Consider the following 27,527-nt stretch of genomic DNA (forward strand, 5'->3'; position numbering starts at 1 on the left):
AAGAGTGGACTTAGAGAAGACTTGCAAACTTTTCAAAGATATCCATTCAAAGCTATTAGAATGCCAGAATTTCACCTTTTTATCTATATGTTATTATTTTAGTGAATATTTTATTTTTAGATACTTTTGTGTTTGTTTATATTCATTTTAAAGTAAATACTGAGTTATTTCAATCCAGCCAGTCACAAGCCTATTTCTTAGCATAAGTGTGTAACATTTTAATGTAATATGTTGGAATATAGATAATCTTTGGATGGAAAAAGTAACACCTAGTTGTGGACATGAAGATTTGGAGAATTGATAACTTTGAAATGAGGATTTTATTTCTATGCATATTCCCTTCTGTCCCCATTCTGTCACAGATGAATCCCTATTTTAGTCAGGAATATTATATTTCCTCCTCCTTCACAACAGAAACCTAATTGAGTTACATATAAGTGCTATGCTGTTTTCTGAACTATTTCAGTCTTGTATTAGCATGACAATATAATGGGTAGCTACAGTAAAGACGGCAAAGGTAGTAAAGACAGATTTTATTTGGTACTGTTGCAATAGGGAAGGGCAGCTTCAGTAAAACTGAGCTCAACTTTCCATACAGCAAGACAGCTGGGGATTTACAGCCAACAAGCAGAGGAGTTGTTCGGTGGGTAGAAAATGACTAAGAGCAGACATCAAGGGTAGGCGGATTCTTGCCAAAGGCAGGCCAAGTACTTAAGACATCCAGGATGATGAATGAGAAATTTGATCCAATATCGAGAGTGGGAGACGGGATTTTTACTAAAACTGGGCTTGGCAGGCCCAGGTCTAGGCCTCACCAAAAGACGGCTCCAGAAGACCGTCTAGAGTTTGGCTAAGGAGAGTGTCTTTGACACAGCAAAAGGAAAAGGCAGAGGAAATTATTAGTTATTTTTAGAAAAGCAAATAGTACAATCTAAGCTACCATACTGATTTGTACTTCAAGTTCTAAAGTGGCAGATCCAATTGATATTACCAGAACACAGGCCACACGTTTAATTGATGGAGATTTTGTCTGCATTCCACAGTGATAATTCTGAAGCACACAGAGCACGGCCTGACCCCGGAATAGGATATAGGGTGCACCATCTACCACAAAGGGAGGGCTCCCTGGGTATATCTGCAACGTTACTACTTGGTCCCCATTGCAAGGGGGTCCTCCTTATTTATGAGGAGGAAAGTGAGGCTTAGCCCAGGCTGTCTCCTCTCTCCCTCCCCATGGGGTGAACGCCGACGAACTCTAAAGAAAAGCTTCTTTAGGCCAGCCGGGTAACACAGCCGCGCAGCTGGGCGTCAAGCTCCGCAACTCCAAGACTAGCGGCCACGCGGCGGGCACCGCCAACTTGCCGCGAGAACAGCCTCGCTCGCCCGCGGCCCGCGCCTGCGCACTCCGCGCCCGCCCCCGCGGCCTTGTGGGAGATGTAGTCCGGCATTCGGGGCTACAGACGCCCGGCAGCGCCCGCCGCGGGCAGCTCCCGATCCCGCCGGAGAGGGTGAGTGCGGAGCCCACGGCGGAGACCCAGGTTGTCGGTCTCGGAGGCCTCCGCAGGAGGAGCCTCCGACTGCGGGGTGAGGCCCTTTCGGCCTGAGGGGCAGGGCTGCCCTCTCTGCCCCTGCGGGGCGCCGGGCCACCGAGCTCCAGGTGCACCCCTTGTCCAGCCCCAGGAGCCAGGCCGCGGTGAGAACACCGAGAGCTGAGACCGTCCCCCGACGCTGTCCTTCCAGCTGTCCCAGAGGGCGCCAAGGCCGAGTCACAGCCCGGGAGCGGCGAGGGCTCGGGACTTGGTGCGGCGGCCCCGGGCCCGAGGGGTCCGTGAGGGATCCTCCCCGGGGAGTTTCCCCAGCACAGCGCATCCCTGCCCCGGGACATGCCGCCAGCGTGGAGGGAACCTGCCTCTCGGAGGTCTGGGGGGTGCCGGACCGGAGTCGGCGGTCTCCCGGCCCTTGGTATATCCGCGTCTCGGCCCCGCATTCTGGTTTTCGATTCCGTGCGGCGCTGGCGTGGGCTACCCCTGACCCATCCCTCCGCAAGAAGGGGGAGGCCAGCCCCGTGCAGATTTCTACTTAAGGAAATTTTTTTTTTTGTAAGCAATTCCTTTCATTTAAAAGTTCAGTATAGGGCAACTAGAAAACTCATAAGCAAAATCATTCAAAGTCTGCATGTCGGCGTGTATATATGTATAAACATAGAAGTACTTTGTTTTTTAACAGAAATATCAATAGTAGTTTTCTTTTCTCCATTTACCTTTTAAAATTGAGTCATGAAATGCATTTGGTAAGGTATTTGAATTGCACAAATCTTAAGCTCCATAATTTTTAGCGGTGTGACCACCATCCAAGGAAGATAGAAAAAAACTTTTAAAAAAATTTAATTGTGGAAACCGTCTACTTATACCAAGTTTTAAAAACAGCTATGTCCTTTTAATGAGTGAGGAGGGAAAGTACGGCTGTGCCATGTTTAATCCTCCTGTGTGCTCTCGGGTTTTTATTTTAAATATTATAAACAATATAGGCTATCTGGCTGTATGCATCTTTGCATTCTTGTCTCATTCTATAAATCTCTTAAAGAAATTTCTAGGTCAAGGGTACAGCAAGGCTTTTGTTACCTCCTGTCTTACTCCAGAAAAGTAGCAGTTTATATTCTGAATTGTTATATGTAAATTTTCTCTTGAACCATTTATGTTGGTAGAATTTTAATTTGTTCCATCCATCCTTTTCCCTGTTGGGCTATAACATGCATGAGGGCAGTTTTATCTGTTTTATTTACAGCTATATTTACCCTCACCCAGTGGAATGATGCCTGATTACACAGTAGATAGTCAACAATATATCTGGTGAATAAGTGATTCTGCCTATGCAGTAATATTATGTTCTAATTAATGTAGCTTGATAAATTTTGGTGGGCAAGTTCTCTCTCATCAGTATTCTTAAAAAAAAAAAAAAAATCCCTGGCTCCTGGAGGACACGTTAACTTTAATAAATTTTTTCCATAACTAACTTTAAAGCATTCTTACTTAAATGTAACTTGGTTAGGAGCATGTTAAGTTTTTAAATTAATTTTATTTTATTTTATTTTATTTTTTTTTGAGACAGAGTCTCACTTTGTTGCCCAGGCTAGAGTGAGTGCCGTGGCGTCAGCCTAGCTCACAGCAACCTCAAACTCCTGGGCTCAAGCGATCCTCCTGCCTCAGCCTCCCAAGTAGCTGGGACTACAGGCATGCGCCACTATGCCCGGCTAATTTTTCTATATATATATTTTTAGTTGTCCATATAATTTCTTTCTATTTTTAGTAGAGACGAGGTCTCGCTCTTGCTCAGGCTGGTCTCGAACTCCTGACCTTGAGCGATCCACCCGCCTCGGCCTCCCAGAGTGCTAGGATTACAGGCGTGAGCCACCGCGCCCGGCCTAAATTAATTTTAAAGAAGTGACAGGCCAAGTGTGGTGGTTCATGCCTATAATCCTAGCACTTTGGGAGGCCAAGGCAGTAGGGTTGTTTGAGGCCAGGAGTTTGAGACCAGCCTAGGCAACATAACAAGACCCCATCTCTACAAAAAATAAAAAAATTAATCAGGGGTGGTGGCATGTGCCTGCACTGCCAGCTACTGGGGAGGCTGAGGCAAGGGAATCCCTTCACCCTGAAGTTCCTGGCTGCAGTGAGCCTTGATCGTGCCATTGTACTCACTCCAGCCTGGGGGACGGAGCAAGACCCTGTTTCTTTTAAAAGAAAAGTGACACCTTAAAATATTGAGACATCTAAGAATATGGTATGTCTCTCTGTTCATCTTTAAATAAGCTTAATACACTTAATAAGTAAAAATTGTAGTTTTCTTTATGTAGATGGCATACATGTCTTATTTAGTTTATTTGTAGGCATTTTATTCTTCACTGTTGTAGGAGTCTTGTTTCTCACGGCCTCTTTCCTTCCCTCAGCTCTGCTTCCTCTGGATTCTGCCCCTCCCCTAGGAAGAACCCCACAGGAAGGAAGGAGAAGACAATGGCTGCTGGGCCCCTGCCATTTGGAGCTCAGGTGAGCTCAGTTTCCTCTCTCAAACCTCACTCTTACTCCTGTACTGTGTGGGCTTCACTGCAGAGGACAGGCTATTGAGATATTAGAATGCTGGATATTCTTCACAAAGCTTCCCTCGGTGTCCCTCACCTCAGTTCCCAACTACCATTTATTCAGTCAGCTAGATACCCTGACCTGCTGAGTTCTTGGTGCTATTCCAGGGTCAGAAAAGGAACAAAGACTATATGAGAGCTGGTCCTAGTGCTTGTAGAGCATATAGACTCTTAGGGATCATAAAAGAGGACACATCTGTACACATACAGTGATAATGATTGCACAGGAATATAATAAGAACAAGTGTGGTTAGGTTTCCAGATTATCAGTGCTCCAAGACTGAGAGAAGAGGGTGATCGGGGTGGCAATCAGGAGAAGTAGGGAGTGTCACACATCTCAAGGGCTGGGAAGGGATAACTGGAAGAGATTTACTATAATGGAGCCAGAGTGTCCTAAGTTTAAATCCTGACTCCACCATTTAATAGCTGCGTTGTCTTGCTCCCTGGGTTGACTTCCCTGAGCATCAGTTCCTCATGCTTACAATATCAGCTGCGTGTCTTCTGTATACTTAGCATTGTTAAGAATTTCAGGACTGGGTGCAGTGACTCGTGTATAATCCCAGCTACTTGAGAGGCTGAGGCAGGAGGATCACTCAAGCCCAGGAGATCAAGACCAGCCTGGGCAACATAGCAAGATTCTAGCTCAAAAAAAAGAATTTCACATGTTCTTTTCGTTTAATAATACCTACTTCATAGGTTTGTTGGAAGCTCAAATAAAATAATGTAAGTAAAAAGTGCCTGCCATGGTTCTTGCAGTGTTGAAGGTGTTCAGTAAGTGGTAGGCACTCCTAGTATTATCCCAATGAAGGGCTTGGTATTAGAATTTTAGAGGGGGTGCAAATGTAGCAGTAGGCTGGAGTAGAGGGAATCAGATATGTTGGGGCCAAGTGCCAGGAAGGAGGAGTTTGTATGGGTGGTGGCCATGAAGGTAGAGGAAGAGGAGATCAGTCTGAGGAATTTTGATAAGGGAGTTGGCACTATCAGAGCTTTTCTAGGAAAAAGCCGTTATCCATCAGATAGAGGAAATCGGGGAGCTGGGACAGTAGGGAGGATTCCAAGCTTCTCTGAAAAAGAAAATAAGAAATCCAGGGACTTGGCCCCAGGTACTGTTTTTTTAAGGTTAAGTTTACTTAACCTTGTTTTCTGCAATATTGAAGGACTTAGGGTGTTTTCTCTTTTCATAAGATTTTGTATTGGGGTTCTCTTGTTTGTTAGGGTCACTTGTTTATTTACCAAAGAAACCAGTTTACTCAGGATTCTGTACCTTGTGTTTTATTTTTAGTTTTTTACATTTCACAATATATCTTGGAGGCCTGACTCTATCAGTACATCACGGGCTTTTTTCTGCCTTTATGTGGGTACACCCTAGTTTATTTAACCAGTCCCTGATGGGCATTAGCCTAGACTCTTGGTGTCAGTCAGCGACAGACTATTTCTTCACTTTTGCTGCTGCTTCTCTGAATTACTGATTGATCACTTGGAGCTGTACAGCAGATAATGGGAAATGAGTGACTAAAATGTCGAGAAATAAACCATAATTGTTAAATAGATGTTACTATAAGCTGTAAATTGAATGAAATTACGTAGTAATAGATTTGGCACATACCAATGCAACATTAAAGCCATTTTCGTTTTTCATCTTTTTTCATAGGTTTTTTTTTTTTTTTTTTTTGAGACAGAGTCTCACTCTGTTGCCCGGGCTAGAGTGAGTGCCGTGGCGTCAGCCTAGCTCACAGCAACCTCAAACTCCTGGGCTCAAGCGATCCTACTGCCTCAGCCTCCCGAGTAGCTGGGACTACAGGCATGCGCCACCATGCCCGGCTAGTTTTTTCTACATATATTTAGCTGTCTATATAATTTCTTTCTGTTTTTAGTAGAGATGGGGTCTCGCTCTTGCTCAGGCTGGTCTCGAACTCCTGAGCTCAAACGATCCGCCCACCTCGGCCTCCCAGAGTGCTAGGATTACAGGCGTGAGCCACCGCGCCCGGCCTTTTTTCATAGTTTTGTATTTCCTTTACTGGCCAGTGATGTGACATGAATTGCCCAAGTATGACTTTTATTTGCCTTTAAATTTTATCATATTTTTCTGAATATAAATATTAGGTATATTGCCTAATCATATCTTATAGCCTTTTTAAAAATGTATATTTTAAGAAAAGATATTTATTATTTAGACCACTGTAATTAGTCCCGTAAGAACAATATATATCATGTTTCTTTGAAAAGGTCAATTTCCTTTCAAATACGAGAACTATATAAAGCAATACTGTAAATGCAAAACAGTGGTCACATTACATATCTGCAGGCTTAATCATTGCAAATGATATATTTTTTTAATCTTATGGCTAGATATTTTTTCTGAAACATAGTGTTAGCACTTAGACAAGATATAACTGGAAGAGAACAAAAACTTTTTGTTCATGCTAATTTTAAGTTTGAATCTGTGATATGTCCTATTTTAAAATGTATTGCCTCTAATTGCTTTTATGACAATAGTTATAGGCAGAAGAGCTTCTACTTAGCCACCAAAAGTAGACAACTCTTGTTCCTTAGTTTTATTCTTCAGTTTTATGTTCTCTGTTTCTCATGCTAGGACATAGCTATATCAGGACTGATGTTTTACAGTTTTACTTAAAAACACTTAAACACATACAGACAAAACTAATACAGCTCAGAATTTAGAAATATAACTAGTAAAGTACCAAAGAGAAATTGTGTCCATGCAGAGGAATAAAAAAGTCTTGGTAATTTTAAGCATAACAGACTAGGTTCTTTTTTTTTTTTTTTCAGACAGAGTCTCACTCTGTTGCCCGGGCTAGAGTACCGTGGCATCAGCCTAGCACACAGCAACCTCAAACTCCTGGGCTCAAACAATCCTGCCTCAGCCTCCTGAGTAGCTGGGACTACAAACATGTGTCACCATGCCCGCCTAATTTTTTATATATATATTTTTAGTTGTCCAGCTAATTTCTTTCTATTTTTTTAGTAGAGACAGGGTCTCGCTCTTGCTCAGGCTGGTCTCGAACTCCTGAGCTCAAATGATCTGCCTGCCTTGGCCTCTGAGAGTGCTAGAGTTACAGGTGTGAGCCACTGCGCCCGGCCCAGACTAGGTTCTGTATTCAAAAGCTCTATTTTTGTTTTTGGTTCTAAAGGGAAAAACACCAGTTGCTACATGGGTTTGATCTTAGATTTAGTCAGACAATAAAATAATGAGACAAAAACACAAGACTTGTTCCAAAGTCACAAAATGACATTGTTGAGTCTACATTTTTCTCCACTTTTTTTGTGTGTATGTGAAAAAAATACCTTAGCATTCAATACTAGAGAAAATATTTTTCATTAGTAACAGAATATCTATATAGGGGAATATTGCTATGATCTTCAAAAATATAAAATTAAATTTACAAAAACCTGGAAGACCAAGTATAAGCAATCTGGTATTTGCTTCAATGTCCAATACCATCATAATTATCTCTAGCATAAAGGCAAGAAGTAATGGCTCTCAAGTATCTTCAATAACTGCAAGTATAACTTGTACTACTGTCCTTACTTCTTTGAGAGATACCTTTCCCAGTATTTGTGAGTTAGTTCTAAAAAGTTACCTAATTTTGCTATTCCCTTGAGGTATTGCGTTAATTTTAAAAGTTCTTTGACTTTATCTCGATTTAGGTGTGCTTTTATACAAGGCTTTATCTTTAGTACAATCTGTGGATTCATTAGAAAATTTATTCCCATATCATCAAAAATAATGGTGGGGTTTTTTTGCTACAAAACTCCAAAAACCTTCCCCATATAACACTAAGAGGTTTTATGTCTATTAATCCTCTCCTTGAGGATTATGTGTTGTTATTGCAGTAGCACTGTCCAACATGAAAATAATCTTATAATTTGCATTTGTGCTCACTCCCAGCTCTTTCATTTTAGCTTCAGTCCACTTCATATTTGTTGCAGACCAGATAACAATGTCGTAGTCCTCATATGCAGATGTTAGGAATTCATGAAGATATGGCCACATTAAGTCTACCCCAGTATCTGCACAAGACCTGCAGTCAAATAGTATATAATCAATATCTAGTACCAATAGCTTTTTCCCTTCCCTGGGATGACTTGAAATTTCCACTTTGTACTCTTTTACTCTGCGAGAAATTTTCACTAGGTTTTCTTCCCTATTTTCTACTTCAACTACTTCATTTTCAGTGTCAAAGTCATTGACATCATCATTGTCAGGGGGTGGATCTAAGGCATCCTCCTTTAGCTTTGAGTCCAAGTAACTTTTGGCATTATGGTAGCACTCCCATAAGGGTCCTGAGAAATTGGGATCTAACACATTTTCCTTTTCTGAAAGGGTGGTCACTGAATATTCCTGTCTGCCCCATTTTACGAAAATAGGGAGAGCCATTCTTGAAACGTATGTGGAAGCAGCTTTCTTTTAGAAAAAAATACCTGCAACAAGGCAGGACCAGGCCAGTGGATGCAGAAACTGGCCACAGTGGAACCAAAGGTGACCAGAGATCCTTCTTTAAAAATTTAAAGGCTACGAGAGATAATTCCAGGTCTCCAACCCTCAAAAACAACTATGTATATATTCTGCCAGCCTTTTAAAATACCTATATACATCCTTTGCCCATTTTTATATTGGGTTATTTATGTATAAAAGAGGCCTTTTATATAACGTGGATAGTATTCCTTTGCCATGAGTTGCCAATATCATTCTTCATCATTTTTCTTTTAAATTTGTTTATAACATCTTCTACCATAAATAAGTTTTGAAGTTTTATGCAGTTACATTTCTTTTTCCTTTGTTTGGTTTTAGGGCCATGCTGTGAAAGGCTTTCTGTACCCCAAGAATATAGATAATATAATATAATACAAAAATATTTTTCTGTGTTTTTTGTTAGTTTTATAATTTTAAATTTACATCCTTGAGCTATCTGGAATTTACTGTATGTGATGGAAGGTAGGAATTTAACTTCGTTTAACATGACATGGTGAGGCATTTCATGTATCCATGCATTCATTAAACAGATATTTAGCAACTGCCTACCGTGCGCTGAGCAGAGTTCTGGATACTGGGAATATAGCAGTGAAGAAGATAGGCAAGTTCCCTTTCTCTTCGATCTTACTGTATAGAAAAGGGAGGCAGACAACAAAGGGGAAATAGTGTTGCAGATAGTGTTACGTGCTGTGACGAGACACAGCAGGGCAGTGGGGGAGAGTGTGGCTAGGGGTCTGTGTCGTGAGGCAGAGCAGAATGGCCCCTCTGAGGAGATGGCATTGGAGCTGATGTCATCTATTGAATAATCTGTTCATTCTCCATAGCTTTGAAATGTGACCTTTAAAATATACCAAATTTCCATATGTGTGTGTGTGTATAACACTTTTTCTGGATTCTCCTGTTCTATTTCTGTTGTAGTACCACACTATTTTATTTTTTGTTTTAGAATTTATTTTGTTATTTTCCAAATATACCCTCATTTTTCTTTTCAAAACTTTGCTTACTGTTCTTATACATTTATCCTTCTAGTCAAATTTTTTTTAATCTATTATCAATTTCTGTCAGTGACAGTAAAAAAGTAAAAATATGCAGTTATGATTTGAACTTCAAAATCTAATAATCAATTTGAGGAAGACTACTATCTTTACAATGTTTATTCTTCCTACAAAGTGCAAAAATTATCCTTCACTGTATTAATATCTTTCATTATGGCCTTTGTTAACTTTTTACAGACTGATCATGAAGATCTTGCATATTTCTATTAAGGGTATTCTTAGGTGTTTCATTTTTTATTGCTGTTTTGATTAGGATTTAACTATGATTGTGATTTTTTTTTTTTTTTTTTTGAGACAGAGTCTCGCTCTGTTGCCCAGGCTAGAGTGAGTGCTGTGGCGTCAGCCTAGCTCACAGCAACCTCAAACTCCTGGGCTCAAGCGATCTTTCTGCCTCAGCCTCCCGAGTAGCTGGGACTACAGGCATGCGCCACCATGCCCGCCTAATTTTTTCTATATATTTTTAGTTGTCCAGCTAATTTCTTTCTATTTTTATTAGAGACAGGGTCTCTCTCTTGCTCAGGCTGGTCTCAAACTCCTGACCTCGAGCAATCCACCCTCCTCGGCCTTCCAGAGTGCTAGGATTACAGGCATGAGCCACCGCGCCCAGCCATGATTGTAATTTTATAAAGAAAAAAAATTGGATTGCTAAGTATTATATCTGAAGACATTTTCCTACTGTGGTACCAAAAACTTCATCACTGTCATATTTTCTTTATAAATTATACTTTCATCATTTAAAATATCCCTATTTATTGCATTTGACGGTGACCTTTTCAAAGAATACCAATATTAAAAAGCCTGTGTTTTTAGGTTTAAGAAAACCTCTGCATGAGTGAGATAAACCCATGAAGCTTGCTTTAAAGACCATGTGTTACCCTGTACTTACTACAGTGCTGGGGGGAAAATGCAAGGGATTAACAACAAATATATTTTATGAACGACATTGTTATATTTCACTTTTAGCCTTTTAAAATGCCTTTTTGTAGTTTTCTAAATCAGTATATCACAAGCCTGTGGCTGGCACGGTACATTTCATAATAGAGGTAAGCTCTGTGGCATTCTTGGCTCTTACCTAAGGTGGTGAGAATTTAAGGAAGTAAGGAGACCAGCCCATAGCAATCTGAATTTGGACTTTTAATTTTGCCTAAGTATATTCAGCTAACAAGGCAATTTATTGAAAAAAGTGGATTATTTTAGAAAGGGAATCTCATATTTCTGATTTGACACCTTCTTTCGCCAAAATGGGGCTTATGTTTTGTTCCACATATATTCTACCTTATGTGATATTTACATGTTATTCTCCCTGCTTGCTTTCTTCTTCTTTTTTTAACATTCACCTTATTTTATGTAATTCCCTGCTTGCTTTTTATTTGCATTTGCCTGCCATATCTTGTCTCTACTTCCCTCTTTTTTTTATTTTTAAATTTTTGGTTTGTGTTGTAGGTGTATCTTTCATAGGTACCAGATAGCTGGATTTTGAACCAATTTTAGAGCTTTTATCTTTTAATAGATAAAGTGAAGACATTTACATTTGTTGTTACGCATGTATTAGGTCTTTTTCTAGTTATTTGATAATGGTTATTGTACTGTCTTGTTTCCTGCCTTCTCCTTTTTTTTTTTTTTTTTTTTTTTTGAGACAGAGTCTCACTTTGTTGCCCAGGCTAGAGTGAGTGCCGTGGCGTCAGCTTAGCTCACAGCAACCTCAGACTCCTCGGCTTAAGCGATCCTACTGCCTCAGCCTCCCGAGTAGCTGGGACTACAGGCATGCGCCACCATGCCCGGCTAATTTTTCTATATATATTTTTAGTTGTCCATATAATTAATTGCTTTCTATTTTTAGTAGAGACGGGGTCTCGCTCTTGCTCAGGCTGGTCTCGAACTCCTGACCTTGAGCGATCCATCCGCCTCGGCCTCCCAGAGTGCTAGGATTGCAGGCGTGAGCCACCGCGCCCAGCCTCCTTTCTTTACATTTGTTGAACTGATGATTTTTATTGGTTCCTTTTTTCCTTTGATAAAATGGAAATTCTGCCATGTATTTCTATGCTTTCTGAGGGTTCCTAGGGTTCTTTTCTTAGCTGCCTTCTCACCTCACGTTATAGGGAGTTGGATGCCCTTGGGTTCAAGTCCTAGCTGTGTGATCTTGGATAAGTTATTTGACCTTTTTGATCCTCAGATTCCTTATCTATAAAATGATGATGTTAGTGCTATCAATCTGGCAGGTTGTCATGTGGATTCAATGAGGTGAGGTGTGTGAATCTCCTATTAGTGTAAAACTCAGTACAAATGTGAGTTGTTTATCATAACTGCCACTCAGCTGTGTTCCGTCCTTAAATGACTATTAAATGCTTGCAATGTTCTAGTTTCTACACTAAAGGCTAGAAGACAAGGCTCCAATGGACTTAAACATTTGAAATGCCATTTTCAAGTCAAGCTGGATTTTTTTATTGGTTCTCTCATAGACTAACTAGATTTTTCCTGTTTACACATGCTTTTCTCCAGTAACTGGAATTCTTACTTGTGTTGTAAAGCCATGTGCTGCCATGATATATTTGAGCCTTACAGGGCTATGAGTTAGACCGTGAGACCTGGCTGTGAGTTCTCCTGATCTCACCAGATATGCCTCCTCCCAGCAGGAAAGGCTTTCTGCCCAGCCAAGCCAGGTACACTCTGCCCGGTCCTCAACCTGATGGTTTTATCTCCTTACCAGCCTGCAGATTATTCAGACAAGCCAGTTATAACCTTCGATGGTAACCCAAGGTTACCTCACCCTCGTGTCACTACAAAGCCTGCCTCTCACAGTCCTGCTGGTTCACCGTGTTCCTGAGTGTAACCCCCATGTGACCCTGCGTGGCATGTGGCATCTTCCTCCCCCAGGCTGTGAGTATATGTGACTAATAAATTGCTGTTGACCTCATCTGTCCAGTGTCAGATGTCATGTGTTTGGTCATCTTGTACTATTTAAAGCAGGGATTCCCTCCCTCATCAGTGGGGTTAATAGGAGGTGATCAGAACACCCCTCTTCTTCTCCAGTGGGAATCTAGGGCAGGCTTTAGTACCTTCCCTGTATCTGCCTTGTACCAACTCTTCCAGTCCTTAACTCCCAAAGCACTTTTTACATTATATTTATCTCTGATTATCTCATAATATTGTCTGTTTTTGTTGCAGATGGTTTATTTGGAGAATAGCATGTTTTTCTCATACAGATGTCTGTATCCTGTCCCTTCTCCTCCTAGTGCTGCTGAATTTTTCACTTCTCTCAGAGGGTCTGTTTGCATAATCCTTAGGTGAGGAGGAATTTTTTTTTTTTTTTTTTTTTTGGAGACAGAGTCTCGCTCTCTTGCCCGGGCTAGAGTGAGTGCCGTGGCGTCAGCCTAGCTCACAGCAACCTCCAACTCCTGGGCTCAAGCGATCCTCCTGCCTCAGCCTCCCAAGTAGCTGGGACTACAGGTATGCGCCACTATGCCCGGCTAATTTTTTCTATATATATTTTTAGTTGGCCAGATAATGTCTTTCTATTTTTAGTGGAGACGAGGTCTCGCTCTTGCTCAGGCTCGTCTTGAACTCCTGACCTTGAGCGATCCACCCGCCTCGGCCTCCCAGAGTGCTAGGATTACAGGCGTGAGCCACCACACCCGGCCGAAGAGGAATTTTTAGTTTTAGGAGTCAGTGACATTCAAGGTTGTGTCTGTGGATTTCCCTTGGGAGGGGTGGATTCAGCTAGACTCTGCCCAGAGGAACTTGTGTGGGAAAGTGATGCTGGAGAACTGCAGCAGCTGGGTCTCACTGGGTACGGACTCCTCCTTGAAACTCAAAACCTACCTTTTGGCACCATTGCCTCCTCTATCCTGTGTAGCCTCTGAAATTCATGGATTTGGACTTAACATCCTTGCTCTTACAGGACCTTGTTTTAGGGTATTTGCTTGGTGTGCCCTCTTTCGAGGTGAAAGGTCTTTTCTGTAGAGAATGGGAAATAAGGCACTTCATAAGCCACACCTTCCTTTGTTTCAGAAGCTCTGAAGGGGAGAGGATCAGAAATGTGCTGGGACTGGTTTTTAGACTCCGTTCAGAACCCAAATTTAGTATCTTTCCTCCCAAGCAGGAAATCAGCTTTCCAAACCAAATGTGATTTCCCAGCTGGAACAAGAAGAAGTGAGCCTGATGAAAAAAGAACTCCCCCAGTGTGTCTATCCAGGTAAGAGTCAGGCTGCACAGACTTGCTACATGAGTGTGTTTCACTGAGCAGAAATCACTTCAGAGAGCCTTGGGTTTCAGAGCCATTTGATGTGTATTCTCAAAAGATACCTCTGCATTACTGGTGGGACTCGTTTCCCTAGAGCTCACATATGTCCTACCTTGGAAGGAGGTAGTATTAACACATTATGAGCATTAAATGGGCTACTACATTTGTAGCACTTACTATTGCCTGGAACATACTGAGCATTCAGTAAATGTTAGCAATTACTATGTCCTCTTCGTTGTCTTCATCTGTACTTTGAATTGAATCTTTGTCTTTTTTTTTATTATTTTTTAGCAGCACTCTATCATCAAATGAATTCCTCTGTTATTCTGTCTCCTCTGGCCTTTACTTGCTTTCATGAGTATGTCTTCTCAGCCATAACCTATATCCATAGCTTCCTTTCCCTCATTCATTTAAACATTTGTAAGCTTTTTTCTCGTTTAAAGAAAACTAACATTTCTCTTCCTCTGAATTGTATACGTATTTTATACAGTCCTCATTTAAAAACAAATGAAAAATGACTTTGGCCTTGTTTTCATTTCCAGAAGCTTTACATTTTAATATATTTCCTTTCTCATTCCCAAATTTTTAATCTGCATCTACTACCCATTCAATATCATTTTCCTCTAAATATTCAGTGCTTCTTAATCTTTATCATCTGGTTTCTAATCCCATCACAACTGAAATTTCTTTTCTATATTTTATTGCTCACTTTTCTGTGAAAAAATATGCATTTTACACTTTTAGCTTCACTACTGTGTGAAAGCATCAATCATCACTTCTTTTTATACATTTTTATTATTATTATTTTTTATTCTCATTTCAGCATATTGTGGGGGTACAAAAGTTTAGGTTACATATATTGCCCTTGCTCCCCCCTGAGTCAGAGCTTCAAACGTGTCCATCCCCTAGACAGTGCGCATAGCACTCATTATGTATGTATACACCCATCCCCTCCCCCACCCACATCTGCCCGACACCCGATCAGTGTTATTCCTGAATGTGCTCTTAGGTGATGATCAGTGAAACCAATTTGATGGTGAGTACATGTGGTGCTTATTTTTGCATTCTTGGGATACTTCACTTAGTAGAATGGGTTCCAGCTCTGTCCAGGAAAATACAAGAGGTGCTATATCACTGCTTGTGAGGTGAGTGGTACTCCATGGTATACATATACCACATTTTATTAATCCACTCATATACATTTTTTTTAATTAAAGAGAGAAGCAAATATTTATTTGATCTCTGGGTGGTATAGGACTACCTAAATATAAAGCAATAAAAGAAATCATTAAAAGAACATCTTGATAGGAAAAGAATAACCTTATGACTGCCGGTTTCCAGTAAGCTTTCCAAAGAACAGGATTCTAGGAGAGAGGAATCACTGAGTTGAAGGATATATACATTTTTATGGCTCCTATTAGATATTGTACAATGTTGGGTACTATTTTATGTTTTCAGTGCTAATTTATTTGGTAGAAAATGATGCTGTAAAGTAGCTGAAATTGCTTTTATTATAGATTTCTGTGGATTTGATTGCTATTGATATTTGTTCTTATGTAAATAACCTATTCAACGAGTATGTATTGAGTATTGTTCCTAGCACTGGGAATATAGCAATAAGAAAAACAGGCAAAGTTTTCTTAAAGAGGTTATATTCTAATGAGGGAGACAGTAAGTTAATAAAGAAAGAAGGAAGGAAGGGAGGGAGGGAGGGAGAAGGGAAAGGACAGGAGGGAGGAAGGGAGGAAATTAATATAATACAGTGATGGGTGCTGTGTGGAAAAACAAAGCAGCATGAAAAACTAGATTAGGCAAGGGCTGCAGTTTCATCGGGGTGGTCAGGGAAGGCCTCTCCTTTAAGGTGGCTTCTGAACAGGTACTCAAAGTGATTGTCCACAAGGGAAAACATCCTGGACAGAGGGAACAGCAAAGGCTCAGAAGTGGGAGCGTGCACGGCATCTTGTGAAGGGGACAGTGCTAAGAGGTGCAGGGATTTCTTTAAACTTTGTCTTTCAATCCTTCTGTGAAAAATCTATTTCTACTATCCTGTTTTTTGTTTCTGTGAGCCGCCTTCTCATTCTCCAAATGTTCTTTTTTAAGAGCAATCTTTTTTTGTGCATGCATTAACTTCTCTTATTTGCATAAGGATATTTAAATTTTTTTTTGGTGTTTTGGTGTATATATGTAGCATTTTTTTTCTTGCTCCGTAGATTATTTTAGTGGGTTTATGCCATTTTCCTCACCCCACTGTCATTATGGTGGGTCTTCTAAAAGCAGCAGAGGCAAACATACATATTTTTGATGTTATGTTTTCCTCTCCATTTCCTTACCTCCCAGAATTCTCTATCAGGTTGTGTCCTAAAGATTCTTCTCGTGTCTTTGATTGTATTTCACACTGTATTTTATTTGTCACTTTGAATGTCTGTCTAGCCACAGTATGCTGACTCACTGAATAGTCATTATTGAACATACTTTTTTTAATATCCCCTGCCTACCACATTGCCTGTCAGAGTAAGCAGTTAATATATGTTTGTTGAGTGACATTGAATGATGTCAAGTAGAATTTTTAGAAATCAGGTGAAAATATAGATTTGACAGTTGTAATCCTGTTTGTGAAATTCCTGTCAGTGGAGATCAGATAATTATCAGGAAGAGTGAGTGAGAAGGGCAAGCAGTGAAGATGGAACCCTGAGGACAGTGACTTGTGGCTGGGGGCCAGAGATGCTCTCGCAAAGGTGACGGAAAGGGTGGTCAGAGGAGGAGGAGGGGGCTTAGGGGAGAGCAGGGTCAACGGGAGAGAGAGACAAAGAGGGCAAGTGCAGCAGTATCAAGTAAGAAGTGAAAACTGCCTGTGGGACTCAGGGCCTGGGACCCAGAGAACAGCCCTTTCAGTGCTGAGGGGAATGTGCTGTGGGCAGAAAAGTGAAGGAAAAGCAAACAAATCAAGACTTTTAAGTACAAACTGTTGTTTCAACAAGACTAACTTTGTTTTTTTTTTTTTTTTTTTGAGACAGAGTCTCACTCTGTTGCCCAGGCTAGAGTGAGTGCCGTGGCGTCAGCCTAGCTCATAGCAACCTCAAACTCCTGAGCTCAAGCAATCCTCCTGTCTCAGCCTCCCGAGTAGCTGGGACTACAGGCATGCGCCACCATGCCCGGCTAATTTTTTTTCTATATATATTTTTAGCTGTCCATATAATTTCTTTCTATTTTTAGTAGAGATGGGGTCTCGCTCTTGCTCAGGCTGGTCTCGAACTCCTGAGCTCAAACGATCCGCCCACCTCAGCCTCCCAGAGTGCTAGGATTACAGGCGTGAACCACGGCGCCCGGCCTCACAAGACTAACTTTGAAGCAAAAGGAAGAAAGAGCAAGAACTGAAAGAAATCAGAAGTAGAGTGCCTCTGGTTTGTTTTTTAACAAAGGGAAGACTTGACCGTTATCTATCATATAAGAGCAGAGAAATACCCTTTAGAGACAGAGAAACTAAAGACAGGGAAAAGTAGAGGAAGCCGTGAACTTTTAGGCATTAAACAGTGGTAATTAGGCTTAAATCAGTTGATGATGTTCAGTGATGAATAGCACAGAGAACATGATTATTTGCAAACAGCAGATCTTGTTCTTTCCAGATTTTCTTGGATATTAGTGCCAGATTAACCTACCATTTAGCCCTCTTACTCTCCCGTCTAAACCAAGAGGAGAAAGCATCGACTGAGTACCATGCTCGGCTCTTCCCCAGTCGTCATCTAATTTACTCGTGCTAACAAACCGCGGGGTAGGTACTGTTAGCCCCTTCTACAGTGGAAGAAATTAACTCAGAGAGGTTAAATAACATGGCAGAATTTGAACACAGGTTTTTTGTTTTGTTTTGTTTGTTTTTGTCTTTGAGTTTAAAGTCATAACTTTCTTTCTTTGCCCTGCTGTGACTTCTTATTTCCTAGTATATTAGTAAAACTAGAACTTCTATATCCTGGCCTAATTTTCTTTTTAGCATCCTTTTCTTCTTTTTCTGTACTAAAGTTTTTGTTTGTACACTTGTTGAATGAATGGTTTGTTAGATTTTGCTCCTGTTTTATAAAAGATGAATAGAAAATGTAAAGCCAGATGGCCTATCCTGGGACCAGTATTGTCACTAGTACACTTGTTAATATTGATGCAAGATGGAATTTATTAGAAATATGGGAAGCAGTGGACTTTTAGCCTTTAATCAGGGGCCATTAGACTTAAATCAGTTGATGTTCAGTTATGAAGGAAGCAAACAAAAGTTAAGAACATGCGTAAAGTATTGGAAATCTATTATCAAAGATTAGACATAAAATATAATGTAGAAGTATCCAAAAAGTTTGTTCTTCCTTAAACAGGACAGGCCCACTGCTGCCTTTGGGGCCTTGGCACTGGCTTTTCCTCCCTGTCTGAGAAGGTTTCACTTAGATATTCCTATAATGCCCTCTCTTAGCCCCTTAAAGTCTTTGTTTAAATGTCACCTTTTCAGTGAAGCCTTTCCCAATGACCCTATTTAAAATCGTAAACCTTTCTTCTCACCCATCATGTTAGCTATATCCATTCTATTGCTTTGATTGTTTTCCCATAAAGTATACCACTTAAATACTAAGTATTTTACTTGTTATGTTGATTGCCCTTCTTCTCTCACTAAAATACAAGTTTTATAAGGGCAGAAATAACGTTCAGGGTCACTTTCCCAAGTTCTTCCCTCTCTGTGTCCGCAGTATTTTCAGCTTCCTGGTGGCTTCTCTTTTCAGTCCTCCAGCCACAATGCAGGGGCTTTAGTTGCAGCACTGTGCTGGGACTTCAGGGGCTGTCTGCAGCAGGAGGACAGAGAGAGAAGATGGAAATGGGGCTTCTCACCAACTCTTGGGACCAGATTCTTCGCTTGTTGAGGAAGGTCCCCTCCTCTCATGGTTTGGGGCTCCTGTCAGTTCTCAATGCCACTGCCGTTGCAACCATCAGAGGATTGCTTAGGTGCAGGGGTGCAACAGGTGAAGAAAAGAAAAAAAATCAGGCAATTTCCCCTACCCTCTCCAAGCATTAGAGGTCCTTTTCCTGCTCCATGAACCTAGACCTAGAGAGCTTTTCCTGGAGAAGCTCTCCTGCCTTCTTCTGCCTCAGGGCCTATTTTCAGGTTTGTTTAATACAGTGGATAGCTGAGGAAAACAAAAAAGGTAATCTCACCACTGGTTCATTAGTCTTCCTCTTCAATTCACCTGCTACTATTTATTTTTCAGAGTTCTCAAATGACTGCTTCATGCTTTCTGTTGAGGTTTTCAGTGGGGGAGACAGGGTGGAATGTGCTTACTCCGTCTTATCTGGAGCAGGATCCTCCACTTTGGTTTTAATTTGATCTTTGAGCAAAGAATTCTCTTCAGTTTTTTAGTACTTTGTTCTTTATCGGTGCCTATTTTCACTTTCCCACTCCTACTTTTTGGGTTTCCTTAATTTCTTTTGGGACATACAGTTTTTACTTTTTTCAGGAGCAGGAGTATCACTTCTACTGAATATAAAGTATTCATTTCTGCTTTTAACTTATTTATTCTTCATTTATGCTTTCTTCAGATACTTCTTTTTTAGCTTTAGTAGAATAATTTATTCATTTGTTTTCTTTATTTTGGTTTAACAATATATGTTAGCTGTGTCATATTATTTTTACTCTGTACTGAATATTTTTTAGTTTTCTTGAATTTTGGATTTTTAATTTCTGTTTTACTAAAGTGTTGTTTTTTGTCTGTTTTTTCATGATAGTTTCATTTTCTCTTGCTCTATTTTGCCAATTTATTGAGGTTTTCTTTGTCACCTAATACATGGTTAAGTTTTTGTGTTTCATGAGCACTTGAACAGAGTTTTTCAATATAAAGAAGATGTGGAATTTTACCTATATGCACTTAATTGTACTAATTATATTCTTTAGTGATTTTATATCTTTTTTGTTCATATTTTCTTTGTGACGTACTAAAATGTATATTCAGGACTTCCTATTTCTTTTATATTTCTGACAGTTTTACTTATATTTTCTGTATTTCTTTAATCTTGTTTCATATCCTGTATTGCTTGCTTTATATCCTTTATTTAGACCATAAAGGTTCATGACCAGGGTGTTTTAATTATTGTTTCTGGCTTTATCTTTAGTGACTCTTCATACTGCTTAATTCTTTTTTAAAAAATATTTTTGGTCTGGTATTATCTTTCTGATATTTATTAGTCTTCAGTTTGCTTGTTTGCATTTATATGGCATATTTTTGCTTATCTTTTAACTTTCAACTATTCTGAGACCTGTTTCAAGAGTATCCATTATGGATGATCTATAATTTAGTTTTTTGACCGAATTTAACAGATATTTCTTGGGCTAATAGAAATGTTTAGTTTTTCTTTGTTTGGTAATACTATCTGAGTTTTTGTTTGTTTGTTTTATGTGATTTTTTTTTATTCCCTTTGCCTTTCATGCTAATTTGGAAGGCATATACTTAGTTTTAGCCCACTGGTTCTTGCTCTTTTAATTTTAAATAATAGTCTAAGCCCTGTGTTTCTTAATTTATTAATTTCAGAAATAAAACCTTTCCTTAATTCCTCTTACGAAAAAAATTAGTGTACCTATATTATCCCTGCTATTTCTAGTTCTTATTTTTTTTGTAAACATTTTCCAGTCTGTTATCATTACATTATCATTTTTTATTACATTAACTTTTCCTTATTAAACTACATCAATTTTCATCACTTTATTTTAATATTTACCTGTATTGGTTACTTTATTCTTAAGTGGATTCAGTGTTTCACTGCCAGTCTTTTCATACCCAAACCAACTTTCCCATTCAAGTTTAATTTTTGTTCAAACTGAATATTTAAATAATAGTTCAGGAATGGTTTGGGAGCACTGTAATTACTGAATGTTTCATGCTTAAAAATGTGTTTTTGTCTTCTCGACCCATGCATAGCGTGCCGGCCAGGCTGAATTCTTGACTCACATCAGTCTTTCCTCAATCCTTGTAGACATGGCTCCATTGCCTTTGGGCATCCTGTGTTCCTGGGAAAATCTCTTAGGCCAGTTTTTAAAACATGTGTAGGTAACCTATTTTTTTTTCTTAGGCATAAGTCTTCAAAACTAACTTCTAAGTTAGGTCTCTAAACTCCATGAAGATACAGTGAATACCTGCTGTTAAGTTTTCTATAGAAGGATGTTTGAACTTAAAATAATTAATACTTTCCAGAATATCAAATACGTCCTTGTTCTTTTTCTCATTTGATTTTTGAAATATATATACAAAAGAATGTGTAAAATATATGTACTATTTAACAAAAACCTACATATTCTTATTAGCCCTTTATAAACATTAACTAATTTTTGTTCTTATATCAACACTATGAGATAGGTACCATTTAACAGATGAAAAAAACTGGAGCACAGAGTGGTTAAGAAACCTGCCCAAGGTCACACAGAAATAATGGTGGAGCTCAAATTTGAGCCAGGTAATCTGGCTTCAGAGTTGTTATCTTTTTTTTTTTTTTTTTTTGAGACAGAGTCTCACTCTGTCGCCCGGGCTAGAGAGAGTGCCGTGGCGTCAGCCTAGCTCACAGCAACCTCAAACTCCTGGGCTTAAGCGATCCTCCTGCCTCAGCCTCCTGAGTGGCTGGGACTACAGACATGCACCACCATGCCCGGCTAATTTTTTCCTCTATATATTTTTAGTTGGCCATATAATTTCTTTCTATTTTTAGTAGAGACGGGGTCTCGCTCTTGCTCAGGCTGGTCTCGAACTCCTGACCTCGAGCAATCCACCCGCCTCGGCCTCCCAGAGTGCTAGGATTACAGACGTGAGCCACCGCGCCCGGCCAGAGTTGTTATCTTAACCACCACACCATACTGCTTCTCTTTATGGTTCATAATGATAAAGACTAATGAAGAATAAAGCAGACACCCAGGTACCAGAACCCAGATCAAGAAACAGAACGTTGCTAGTGTCTTGGAAATGCTTTGTGTACATCTCCTTATTCACATCCTCTTTCCTCCACCCAAGATGTAACCGCTATTCTGACTTCTGTGATAATTCCCTTCCCTTTATTTTCTTTATAGTATTGTCATGTATCAATGAATATCTAAACAATATATTTAGTTTTTGTCTCTTTTAAAACTTTATCTAAATGGAATCTTACTATCTGTATTTTCTGTGCCTTTCTTTAAATTATTCATTCATATTAATTTTCACTGTTATCAATTATTCCATTTTATAAATACTTGACAATTTAGTTATCCATTCTCTTACTGATGGACATTTGGGGTGTTTTAAATTTTTTGCTACTGTGCACATTGCTACTTAAAAAATCGAGTCCTGGTATACTGCTGCAAGGCAGACTTACCAAAGTATATGTACCTAGCAGTGAATTTGCTAAATCATAGTCTATGTACCTGTTCTAGGTTGTACTAAAACATTTTTCAAATACTTGAACCAAATCGTACTCCCACCAGTGGTACGTGAAAGTTCTCATTACCACACACCTTTCTAAAATCTAAAGTTGTCACCCTAAATTTTTACATTTTGTTCCTCAGGTGGATGTGGAAATGATATCTCATTGCGGCTTTCCTCTGCCTTTCCCTGGTTACTACTGAGATTGGGCATCTGTGCTTATGTTTACAGACCATTTGTGTTTCCTTTTCTTAAGTGCTTGTTCAAGTCTTTTTGCCAGTTTTTCTAGTGGGCTTAGTGTTTCACAGACATTGTTTTTGCAGGTCTGGGTTCTAATTCTTTGTGGGTCACGTGTTGTAAACATCTTCTCCCAGTAGGTAGCATGTTTTTTTTAGCTTTCTTTATGTTGTCTTTTGATGACTGGAAGCACTTATTCTCTCTTTTGGTTTTTATGCTTCTCTTTTCTTCTTGTTTTCCTGTTTTTATTATTTTTAAAATTTATTTCCTCAACCTCTACATAATTTCCAAACTGAATATTTTCTGGGTATCATTTATCTTTGAATAAAGGAAGTTCTATCTGGCCTTTTATTTGTCTATTGTTTAGAAAACATATGATTCTCCTTTGCTCTTTATTTACTGGGTATCACTTTAAATGTTCCCAGTGAACTTGAGTTGGATAGCTGGATGTGACCATAGTAAGGTAGGGCAAGAGGCAGCCTCCAATTCATGTGTTGCCTGCTGATATTTTCATACTCAGTTGGATAGGTCCTCTCTTTGGGGTTACCTGGTAGTGTGTGTTTTGGATGTGAAGCCTGTTTGACTTGCCACTTTTTCTTTCTTTTTATGTAGTAGGTCAGGTTGGAGGGAAGAGGCCTGGTTAATTCATGCCTCTGGCCTCACAGTAAAGCCTGTGCTCACAGGCTGTGGGTTTTTGGTTCAGTGTTGATCTCTGCTCTGTTGACTTTGATCAGCAGTCATAAGGCTGATTCTCAGATTGTAGTTCCTATCTTCTACCCCTAATTTTGTCTGGGATAGGAAAGAGGATTTGAGGAAATAAAGTCTGAGTGGCTACAAGATTCTTCCTTCAGTCCCTCTCAGGCAGTTCAGCCGATTCCCCTTTGCCTGTCTCTGCCACCAGCTCTCATCTTTAAGGAATGGATACTTAGGAAAGGGCACAGCCCTTTAAAACTCTCTTACCCCTGTGAGAAAATTACAGCCTGTTGAAAGTTTAAGGAGAAAAAGCTTTTATATTGTGTCATCCTCCTTTAAGAGTTTAAGTTTCAAGTATGTTCTGGTACTTTATGTTCCAGATGAGTATGTTCCCAAAGTGTAGTTTTTACACATTATCTTACTTACTCCGGATCTGATTATTTTTATCCTCACTTTATATATGTGAAAGCTCAGACTCAGAGAGACAAGTAACTAGATAAGATGGTGTTAAGAGCCAGGGTTTGAATCCAGATTTGTCTAATGCCAGCTCAACAGTCTTTTCACTGTGTCACACTGTGATGTTTTATGGAGATTAACTTGGCATAGAACTCTACGCAGCCTTGCAAGAGGGAAGAAACTGCTGGTAGGAATACCAGGTACAGTATGGCAGGGCTCTCTGATCTGCCTCTTCCAATCCCAGCTCTTCTGTATATTTTCCCTTAGTGCCATCTTCATTATTTAGCCTAGTCCACTGGTCAGGGATTTCAACATCCATCCCTTCTGAATGGGCTCACTCTTTTCTCTGCTTACCCAGTGGATCTGCCATCCCCCATTACCTGTGGACCAGTTCAGTGTTCATTCCCTTCTTTCCAATTTCTCTATTTGTAGGGACATCTTTGAAAGCTCTCAAATGTGCCCAGTAGTTATTCTAGCTGCATTCTCTTAGTCCCACCTTATATGGTTTTCAGTTTCCCAGCACAGAAACCAATGTGCACTGAATTTTTTTTTTTCTTTTCAGACTGGGAGACACGACTTGAAACCAAAGAGTCAACTCCAAAGCCCAGCATTACTGAAGATTTATTCCATGGGGCAATAATGGAAAGGGAAGGTCTCTGGCATTCTACTTTAGGGGAAACCTGGGAGCCTGATAATTGGTTAGAGGGGCAACAAAAAAAACAAGATAGACATCTGGGCCAAGTGGCAATTACCCATAAGGAAACCCTCAATGAGAGGAGGGTATGTGGAGGTAATGAATTTGAAAGATTTTCCAGTCAGGGTTCAATCCTGGATACACAACAAAGCATTCATATGGCAAAAAGGCCCCATAATTGGAATTCACGTGGAAAAGATGCCCAACAAAATTGTGAGTTAACTAAAACTCAAAGAATGTTTGTAGGAAAGAAAATCTATGAATGTAATGAGTGCAGGAAAACCTTCAGCCAGAGCTCATCCCTTCTTAAGCACCACAGGATTCATACTGGGGAGAAACCCTATAAGTGTAACGTGTGTGGGAAGCACTTCATTGAACGCTCTTCGCTTACTATACATCAAAGAATTCATACTGGAGAGAAACCCTACAAATGTAATGAATGTGGAAAAGCCTTCAGTCAGAGCATGAATCTTACTGTTCATCAAAGAACACATACTGGAGAGAAACCCTATCAGTGTAAAGAGTGTGGAAAAGCCTTCCGTAAAAACTCATCTCTTATTCAACATGAAAGGATTCATACTGGAGAAAAACCCTACAAATGTAATGAATGTGGGAAAGCTTTTACCCAAAGCATGAATTTGACAGTACACCGGCGAACACATACAGGAGAAAAACCCTATGAATGTAATGAATGTGGAAAAGCCTTCAGTCAAAGCATGCATCTTATTGTACATCAGAGAAGCCATACTGGAGAAAAACCCTATGAATGTAGTGAATGTGGAAAAGCCTTTAGTAAGAGCTCAACTCTTACCCTACATCAGCGAAATCACACTGGAGAAAAACCCTACAAATGTAACAAATGTGGGAAATCCTTTAGCCAAAGTACATACCTTATAGAACATCAGAGACTTCATTCTGGAGTAAAACCTTTTGAATGTAATCAGTGTGGAAAAGCTTTCAGTAAGAATTCATCTCTTACTCAACATCGGAGAATTCATACTGGAGAAAAACCTTACGAGTGCATAGTATGTGGAAAACATTTCACTGGACGATCATCCCTTACTGTACATCAGGTTATTCACACTGGAGAGAAACCTTATGAATGCAATGAATGTGGAAAGGCATTCAGCCAGAGTGCATACCTTATTGAGCATCAAAGAATTCATACTGGTGAGAAACCGTATGAATGTGATCAGTGTGGAAAAGCCTTCATTAAGAATTCATCCCTTACAGTACATCAGAGAACTCATACAGGAGAGAAACCCTATCAATGTAATGAATGTGGAAAAGCCTTCAGCCGGAGTACAAACCTTACACGACATCAAAGAACTCATACATAAGGGAAGTTCTCATTGGCTCCTTCAGCATGATTAACTTTTAATAATAATCAGATAAGTCATGCAATATAGAAACCTAATAAATGTAATGATTGTGAGAATCTTTCAGTTGAAGTACAATATACCATATCAGATATAGACCATACAGACCACTGCAGAGAAATCATATAAAAGTGAATAAATCTTAATTTAGAAGGTAAAATTTACATTATATCAGAATGTTGAAGTAGCTGATGTTATAAACAATGAAGATTCATGCTAAAAATAAGTTCTATTATATTATACTGAGGATTCTGCTTTGGATATCAGAGACTTGACACTGGAAAAAAAATGTGAGAGTGTTTAATTGGACAGCCCCAAAAGACCTGGTATGTAGTTCTGATTTGTCACTAACTGGATAAGTCACCTCCTTTCACCAGGTTACAATTTTCTTATCTGGTAAATAAGTGATTTTGGATTTAGAAGATTTGCAGGATCCCTATTAGCTCTAAGTGCTACAAACATGTAAATATAATGAATGCTAGGAAATTCTTGAACTTTTACTGTTATATAGGTTGTCTAGATGTTCCTATTCCACAGTCTGGTTTCCTTGAATGTTTTGAGTCCAAATTCTCTACCTCTACCAATTCCTATTGCCCTTCCATGTCTCCCCTTCCCCCATTGTTATTTTCTCCACTGAAACATAGGCTGGTTTCTACAAGGTGATGGAATAATTGTACAGATATTAATGCACTAGCATGCTGTTTTGAGTTCTCAATCATTAAACTGTTGTTAAATAAGCTGATTATTTAGAAAACAATATAACTTAAATATAGTCTTTAAGTACATAGGAATCAAATAAATACATATCTTTGTATCATATTCTGGCTATCAAGTGAGAAGGAGAAGAGAGGAGCTGAACACTAGTGGACATGGAAAAAATTTGACATTAACAAAACATTGCAACTCAAAACATTCAGAACAATCATCGGGAGATTTTATACATCTATGGTTATTAAACAGTAGTTAAGATGGTTTCATTTATTTCACACGCATTTACCAAGTCCTAAATATGTGCTGGACATGATTAGAAAATCAAAGTGAATAAAATATTCTTATTTTCTAAGGGCTAAACTAATAAAGTGGCAGTGTGGTGGGAGAGTAAAGGAAAAATTCAAGCATTAATGAGGCAGAATCTAGAAAACTAGGTAACTGGTTAAATAAGTCCACTTGAAGGAGAAGGAAGAGTTGAGGATGACTTGAATTTCTTATTTGGGTGAACAGGGGTGGCATAATTAAAAATACATAAAGCTGACTAGTTTGTGGGGCAAGAGTTCAGTTTGGGGGTATTCTGATGATTCTTCGGGACATCCAAGTGAAGAGAAGAAAAAGTAGGTCAGTGATAAAGGATATGCCTAGAGTGCTGTCACTGAGTGGGTAAGTAGAGGTGACAGGGAACAGTAGAAGCTGAGAGGAATAAATAGCCAAAAGAAAAACCAGGAGAAGGTGGTGTTGCTTCAGAAGTAAAAAGGGAATTTTAACACAGGGATAAAAATAGTTAATATTGTCAGATGCTATGGAGAGTAAAGTAATACAGAAATATGTCATTTGGTTTTGGGTATTGATTTGAGACAGATGATTTAAACCAGGTGTGGTGGCATGCACCTGTAGTCCCAGCTACTTTGGTGGCTAAGACAGGAGGATGGCTTGAGGCCAGGAGTTTGAGGCCAGCTTGGACAACATAGCAAGACCCTGTCTTAAACAAAAAGATAATTTAAAACCTCTAAATTTTATCAGGTTG

General features: G+C 39.5%; 1 protein-coding gene and 1 pseudogene across 2 annotated transcripts; one reads left to right on the top strand and one right to left on the bottom strand.

Moving 5' to 3' along the window:
- The first annotated feature begins 1,478 nt into the window (after positions 1 to 1,478).
- On the top strand, positions 1,479 to 25,867 carry ZFP2 (ZFP2 zinc finger protein). Of its 2 annotated transcripts, XM_069468309.1 has the most exons (5): positions 1,479 to 1,508; positions 3,947 to 4,043; positions 12,393 to 12,562; positions 13,785 to 13,877; positions 24,279 to 25,867. In XM_069468309.1, exons 4-5 carry the CDS (start codon positions 13,844 to 13,846, stop codon positions 25,748 to 25,750), a joined length of 1,506 nt encoding a protein of 501 aa, XP_069324410.1. In that variant the 5' UTR covers positions 1,479 to 1,508; positions 3,947 to 4,043; positions 12,393 to 12,562; positions 13,785 to 13,843; the 3' UTR covers positions 25,751 to 25,867. The 2 variants fall into 2 exon arrangements, with proteins under 2 accessions (XP_069324410.1, XP_069324411.1); XM_069468310.1 differs by lacking the exons at positions 1,479 to 1,508; positions 3,947 to 4,043; positions 12,393 to 12,562; positions 13,785 to 13,877 and adding an exon at positions 17,573 to 17,694.
- Positions 7,673 to 8,534, bottom strand: LOC138383417 (ubiquitin-like domain-containing CTD phosphatase 1 pseudogene; annotated as a pseudogene).
- Positions 25,868 to 27,527: the final 1,660 nt, after the last annotated feature.

This window comes from Eulemur rufifrons, chromosome 5 (genome assembly GCF_041146395.1).
Source record: "Eulemur rufifrons isolate Redbay chromosome 5, OSU_ERuf_1, whole genome shotgun sequence".
In the NCBI taxonomy this organism is placed as follows: Eukaryota; Metazoa; Chordata; class Mammalia; order Primates; family Lemuridae; genus Eulemur; species Eulemur rufifrons.